Source organism: Pteropus medius, unplaced genomic scaffold, assembly GCF_902729225.1.
Source record: "Pteropus medius unplaced genomic scaffold, Ma_sr-lr_union100, whole genome shotgun sequence".
NCBI classification, from domain to species: Eukaryota; Metazoa; Chordata; class Mammalia; order Chiroptera; family Pteropodidae; genus Pteropus; species Pteropus medius.
The window spans coordinates 21863640-21871242 of NW_024342471.1; the positions used below are offsets into that span (position 1 = coordinate 21863640).

Genomic DNA, 7603 nt, shown 5'->3' on the forward strand with positions numbered 1-7603 from the left:
TTTATGTAGTAAGTGTCCTGTGGGACACAGTGGTGCAGTCTTTCTGGTCACCTGAGCCAGGTGCTCCAGGTGTGTCCTTTGTATGGTTGTGTGTGCCCTCTTGTTGTAGATGAGCCTTGGTTGCTGTTTGCACATCAGTGGGAGGGATGAGCCTCAGGCTGCTTGATTACTAGGACTAGCTATGACTACACTGAAGGGCTGCTGTGCAGAGGCTGACCCTATAGAGCAGGAGTCAGTTTAGCAGGGCTCTGATGCCTGCCAAGTCTGCTCTATGGGTGTGTTATCCTTGAATGAAGCCCTGGGGTGGGGGGTGCTCCAGCTCTGGCTCTAGCCTGAAGCTAGCCACTAAGCATGCTGGCCCTGGGACCTCCTGGGAGAGGCCCTGCCACAGGCCAAATTCAGCTGCAGCCTGTGCCCTGCCCAGGGCCACCTGGCATGAGCCAACAAGCAATATGCAGATGGCTACTACCTCTGCTGGACTTAGACGTGTCTCAAGAGGCCAAGCCCCAAACAGAGGCTGGCTTCTGCCAGTGCTAGGTTGGGGCAGCTCAGCAAGAGGTACAGGGCACACCGAGGCCAATGCTGCTTGTTTGGGGTTTGTGAACTTTCGAGAGATTTTTAGAAGGTCTACAGCATGAGCCAAGACAGGCGGTGTGTATGGAAGAGCCACAGGAAGCAGCTTGGGTGGGCTGCACGTTGCGGGGCGGGGCCTCAGGGAACCAGGTGGGTGGGGCTGGCAGTTTTAGCTAAGTTGATGGAGACTCAGATATGGCGGCGGCCTGTGCTTGCGCCTGCACGCTGGGCGGGGGAGGGCTCAACCAAGGAACAAGGCTTCTGGCAGCACTTCTGCCTGGGAGGAAGCCGCCCCTCCAGCCCTCGCCCTGAAGCCCGACAGCTCAGCTCCTCCCGTGTGTCCCCGGCACCTTTCAGCTGCTGCCTCAGCGCTGGAGCGAGCGGGCAAGTTGCTCAGCGGTAAGTCTGCGCGCGGGTCTTTTAAAAGGAGCCTGGGACTCCCGCCGCCCTCCGTCTCACTCAGCCACAGTCTCTGCTGCTTTTCACAGCTAGAAGTCATGGGGACTTCTGTCCCTGGCACTGGAACCCCGGGCTGGGAGCCCAGTGTGGGGTCGGGACCCCTCGCCCCTCAGGGGGGACCCCGCAGCCGAGAAACCCCTCCCGGTTTTTAACCGCCACACGCGGGTGTGGGACCTACCAGTTCCGTGTCTCTGCCCCTCCTACCAGTCTCGATATGACCTCTTCTGTATGTCCCCAGTTGTAGGACTTCTGCTCAGCCAGATTTGGGGTGATTCGCAATGACGGTCGTTCTGTAGATTAGTTGTAATTTCGATACAGTCATGAGAGGAGGAGAGCACCGCGTTAACCTGCTCCGCCATCTTGACCGGAAGTCAGAAACTTGAAGTTTTTAAGTCACCTGCAGTCAATGTACCTCTCAGAGGTCATTTTTAAAAGAATTCATAAATTAACCACATGGGCAGTTTATTGGTTTGAGAGGAGACAGTGGAGCTGCAAAGGAGACTGGCCACTGGTGACCTCCCACAAACATGGGCACATGTTGTGGGCAGGGTGCCAGGTGAGCACACTTAGAGTTGGCTATAGGATTTACATGTTTAATGCTTTGAGCTGTGATAACCTGATGGTGATGATGATGATAAAAAAAAATAATAATAAAGCTATCTGTGTTAAGAGATGTGAAGTAAGGAAAAATACAATATCAGAGGTTGGCAATTATGTGGTCTGCTGATGTAGCCGGCATGGTGTTTGGCCAGCAGAGTGTTTAGACTTTTTTGAATTGGAAAATTTCATTTGAAAACTCTAAATTGAGTTTTCGTTGAAATGTTTTATTGTCTCCTGAGGGATTCCCACATGACAATCATGCCTGGAGCAGTGTGGAGGCTTCTAGACACAGAGGCTTTCCAGTTCTCTGCAGCCTCCACGCCTCCCAGGGATCCTCATGCCTGAGAGAGAGTCTAAATCTCCTAGAGAGCTCACAAGAACAGACGGCAGCCCTCACCCCCATTACTGATTCAGGAGGTTTCAGCTGGGGCCCTAGAATCTGTAGGTCTAACTAGTTACTGGTGATGGGATGCTGCTGGTCCAGCACCACTCAGAATCACTGATGCACATCGCAGCTTTTGTAGCTACAAATGGAGCCAGACCCGGCTTATGTTTTCTATCTCTTGTTCCCGGAAATATTTGATCTTTGAGGTATGTTTTGCACATATCAGATCTTGCTCTCTAATACGTTGCCTTAATTGTTAAACTTCCAGAAATTTGGATGGCATCTTATCATGTCTTTGGTCTCGTTGATTTATTATTATTTTTTTAAGCGAAAAGTGTTGCGAAATTCTTCCAAGTGTGGTATAAAGATATGAAAAGCAGGAATTAAAAAAATGTTCACTCTAGGATCAGAACTGTGGGGAGAAGCGTTGATTCCACTTCAAGATCTGGTTAAAATGCACCTTGCAGGTGTCCATAGCTTGCCCTTTCCTCTGGCCTCACTCCAAAGCCTCAGCCCTTCCTCAGTGGGAGGTGATTCTGGGGTTTTCCTCAATAGCAGATCTGTCTTTTTAACTGTTTTTGTTGTGGAAGAAGAAAATGTCCATTAAATCATCACGGCGTTATCCACGCTCTCACAGAGCTCAGATTTATGCCACTACTGACCATACCTCTCCTTAAGGGTCTTCTATAAAAAACTAAACTAGAAAACAATTTCCATCCTGGTGGTTAAAAGCGTTTTCAGATATTTCCTTCCCGGAATCTCCAGGCTTAGATTTTACCTTCTCCTTTCAGCTTTTGAGTGAGAAAGGTGAGCAGCGGCTGCCATTGTCTCGCCTGACATGCTGGACAAGTGATTGCTGAGTATTAACAGGGGCTGTGGCATCAATGCCGCTGGTGTCCTACTACGTGGCCTAGCATGTTCTCTTTCTGGGAGGATTAGTTTGGTCTGGCCTGGGGGTGGGCATGCAGGACGACACGTCCTGTCACTTGTAACGTCACGATCTCCGAACCACTGGAGAGTCAGTTTCTCTTATGATTCGCAATGATGCGTGTGAGCAAAACGCTCAGGGATTCATACCTTCAGCTGGAGAGGTGATGCATGACGTAAGCTGTGAGGCAGGGTCCACCTCACAAGCTGTCTGGTTCAATGACAGGCAATGGGGTCACACATCCCATGGTGGGTGGGAGGTCAGGAAATGTCAGGTGACTGTCTCCTGAGGTCTCCCTCTCCTGGGCTGTGTACAGAAGCCATGGGACAGTGTGACAGAATAGCTTAGAGGTGCCATGTCTTCACAAAATGCCTTGTCACTTCACGCCCCTACTCCCATTGAATTCAGATGAAGCAACGGAACTGAGTGAGCAAAATATACCCCTCTAAAGTAGCAGATGATTTTTTTTTCCATTGAAAAGATACATTATTGAGTTTAATTTTTCCTGTCTTTAGTCAATGTTTCTTTTGAGGATGCTGATTTTTTAAGACTTCTTTGTATCTTGATAGTACCTTAAAATCAGATTTATCTGGTTGGGGTATTTACAGACAATGAAATTCTCCAGCTTTAAGAGCACAATTCAAAGGGTTTTGACAAAGGTATAGGCATGTAACCACCGCCATAATCAAGCTATAAAACCTCTCTATTGAGTGAAAAAAACCCTAAAACCTCTTAATCATCCCCCAAATTCCCTTGCATCTCTTTTAATAGCCCCGTTCCATCCACCCGCCCCTGGCAACCACTGAGTGTAGAACCCCAGCTAGCAGTGCAGAGCTGCTGCTATGGAAAACCCACACATCTGGCCTCAGAAGCAGTGTGAGTAGGAGAGCGTAGAGAAGGAAAACAGAAAGGTCTTTTTTCCTTACACTAGGAAATTCCAAAACCTCTGAAGTGATTCATCTCCTCATCGTTCAGGACACGAAACCGACGCCCAGAAACTTACATGTCAAGGACAGCAACTGTCATATGATAACGAAGCTAATTCATACAGAGCACTTACTATATGCCAGGCACTGAAATCTGTGCTTTTATTATACCTCATACTATGCTGTAGGTACTTGTATTATCCCACTTTACAGACAAGAAGGCTGAGGTTCAGAGAGGTTAAGTAACTTGCTCAAGGTCACACAGCTGGTAGTGGCAAAGCCAGCAGTCAGATTCCGGAGTTCTTACCTTCAACCACTGGGCTATGCTGCTGCTTCTTATATAATTTAGAATTCATGTATATTCTTCTCCTAGTAGAGCCCAGCCACATTTGATGCATCGAATTTATAGTCCCATCCTCCAGGAGACAATCAAATAAGTATATTGTCCAGTTTTAAAACTTCCCTCATATCGGGAAAATGCTTTTGTTTAGTTTAGTTTATCAGTGTCTGAGGAATTCCTGAGTGCTGGGTAATATGTAAAATGCTTCACAAATGATCTCCTTGAGTCCTCTCAGCAATTCTGTGAGGTAAATATTCTCATCCTCGCTTTAGGGAAGAGAAAACTGAAGCTTAGAAATTCAAATGACTTTCTCCAGGTCACATGGCAGGGAGCTGCAGAGGGCTTTCACCTAGGTTTGTCTGACTCCAAATGCCAAACTCTCAGTGTTTTTGCCCTTTCCTCTGGCCAGGAGTTCCCTCCATGATATTAAAAAAGATTTATACACATACATGTACATGTGTACACGCATGTATATATATATACATACACATACACTCACATGTTGCTTTCATCTTACCAGCTGTAAATCCACGGCCTCTTCCAGCTGTCATAGCTACTCGGAAGAGATGAGTGTTGTTGAGAGTTCAATTATGTCCCCTCTCCATCACGAAGAGGAAGTCCTAACGCCCAGGACCCGTGACCTCAGTTGGAAATAAGGTCTTTGCAGAAGACCAAGTTAAAATGAGGTCGCTTAAGGTGGGCCCCAATTCAGCGAGCCTGTGTTCTTATTAGAAGGGGAAATGTGGACACAGAGACAGACATGTGTAGAAGGAAGATGCTGCGAGACACAGGGAGAACCATCTAGAAGCCAAGGAACACCTGAGGCTACCGGAAGCTCTGATGGATCCCCCTTGTAGTTTCTCAGAAGGCACCAACCCTGCTGTCATCTTCATTTCAGACTTCTGGTCCCCTGCACTGTGAGTCACTGAATGTCTGCTATCGAAGCCGCCCAGTTAGGCTAGCCCCAGGGAACTAACACAAGTGTTTTCCAAGTGAGCATGTGGCCTCAGCCCCTCCGTGTTGTCTGACCCCAAGCAGGGTCAGCAGCCCCTTCCCCACCCGGAGAGGAGCAGCCCTCCTCCGCGCACCGACCTTCATTGCAGTGTTGAACCGTGTGGGTCGACACGATCATCCCGTTCTGAGCGCACTCACTCCCAGATGCCGCCTGGAACAGAACGCGAGCCAGTAAAAGTCGAGTCTTTGGGGAAATCAGAAGTCGAGGCCCCGAGGGTACCTCACGAAACTGAGCTTAATTTAAAGGCTGTGTTTTTAGAAACTGCCCAGTGTTCTATCACGCCGCAGAGAAACTAAATCCCACCCAAGGACCGGATTCCCATGATCGTGAGAACGCTCCCTTGTCTATGCTTCATCTCCCCGCCAGCACAGGTGGCACAGACATGACACTGGGCTAACTGGGACACCTGTCTGATCGGTGGGGAGCAAGGACTTAGCACGCCGATTCCAACCCTGTGAGGTTCACCTCATTCCACTGTCCCGCACACACGGACAGTCTGCCGCCCGCCTTTAGTCAACAAGCTGGTCAAACACAGGAAGTTCATGGTTGCTCTTTATCTGCTCTGCATCCACGCCCTCCTCCTTCGCTGTTATGAGCTCTTTCCAGTTCTAAGCCACTGCCCTGTTCTTTTTTTCTATTCTGTTATTTATTGTAGATATTAAAAAAGATTTATATACATATATGTGTACACACATGTATATATATATACATAATATATATATATACACATACACATGCACTCACACGGAAAGAAAAAGGTTGCAAAAGAGTATATGTTATATAATGTCATCTTTAACATAATAATTTAAATTAGACACTAATAGTCGACATTAATTGAATATGAATCATGTGCTAAGTCCTTCACATATTGTCTTATTTCGCTAATTCTATTAGTAGTATAATATATGTTAATAAGTACAGAGAAAAATAAAAACTAAAAGGCTGAATAGCGACTTCCTAAAGGTGGAACCTCTTGGAGGAGAGACAGAAGACTTCTCTTTATATTCTTTTGACAGTTTTCATTGTTTAAAATAAGTTCTTGCATCGTCGTTAACTCTACTGAGAAGTCACAAAATCGCAACAGCAAACGCACGTGACCACTCAGTCTTGAGGTTACGTCTGGCTTTCCCAGGCCAACGCTGGGTATGCAAATTTGATTTTTTTGGCTCACAGAATTTTTAAAAGTATCTTGGAATCGATCGCCAATGTGAATGCTGTTTTCCAACTCCTGATAAACTATGAGACCCTGGAAACAGCTTGACGGTCTCTGTTGACCAGAGCCCGCAGCCTTGGAGTGGGCCTCACCCCACTGCTCTACTCATTTTTGTGACTGTCTGTCCGCTGGAGACCAGCAGCTCCCAGACTTGGAATCATTTGGGGATTATGAGAAACTACCGACGCCTGGGCCCATTTCCAGAAGGTGTGTTTTAGTTAGTCTTGGAGGCTAGCCAACAGGAGTTTTAAAAGTAGCCTGGATCATTCTAATATGCAGTCAGGCTTGAAACCCACTATGAGTTTTAAGCCCATTTGATCAGATCCAGCCTTCCATTCAGAGCAGGAGTTCCCTCCATGATGTGATCAATGTTAGTTCGTGGGTATTATCTTCCTCCTGTAGGGATTTCCATGTTTAACTGGGTTCCAGGTTTTAAACTGAATTGATCTCAAAAATGCTGGTGGTGAAAAGTCAGGCTTCTGCTACCTGGTCATAGACGATCCAAGGAGAAGCATCTGGGCGTCCCTGGCCTCCATCCTCCAGGACAGTCTTAAAAGAAGGATTTCTAAACTATTCCACCCTCTTGGCTGTACATTCGATAGCTGACAAGCCTGGAAAATATGGATGCCTGCCCTCCCTCCCGCATGCCGAGTCTGACATAACTGGTCTAGGGTACATCTCTGCAATATTCTAACGTTTCCTAGATGATTCTTGCATACAGCCAAGGCTGTGAACTGCTGATCTACACCTGGGTTTCTCATTCTTGTCACGCCCACCTTTTGGGCCAGATCATTCTTTATTGTGGGACCTTTCTGTGCATTGTGGAACGCTTAGCAGCACTCCTGGTCTCTACCCACCAGACCAGTCGCACTACCTGAGTTGTGACAACCAAAAATGTTTCCAGACATTGCCGGGTGTCCCCTGGAGGGGACAGGCAAAATCACCAACAGTTGAGAACCACTGGTCCAAACCCATCTGGGACCAGGTACCAAATCAGCTCCAGAGGAATCACCTTAGAGGTCTTTAAAGACACGGGATCCATAGGTTCCCAGCCCTGCAATTTCTGATTAAACACATCTTAGGTGGGGCGCCGGAGCCTGCATTTTAAACAAGCGGCATGAAGGATTCTGGGGTATTGAATACAAGTGAACAACCCCCGGGAAG

The 7603-nt window shown here is 47.4% G+C and overlaps 1 protein-coding gene across 1 annotated transcript in view; it reads right to left on the minus strand.

The window, feature by feature from the left end:
- The window catches only part of BCAS1 (brain enriched myelin associated protein 1), a 71159-nt gene extending 65788 nt beyond the window's left edge, over positions 1-5371 (minus strand). The window contains exon 1 of the mRNA XM_039864655.1: positions 5304-5371. Coding sequence (XP_039720589.1) covers positions 5304-5343 — 40 coding nt within the window. The 5' untranslated portion in view covers positions 5344-5371. The remainder of the gene's footprint in view (positions 1-5303) is intronic.
- Between the last annotated feature and the right edge of the window lie 2232 nt (positions 5372-7603).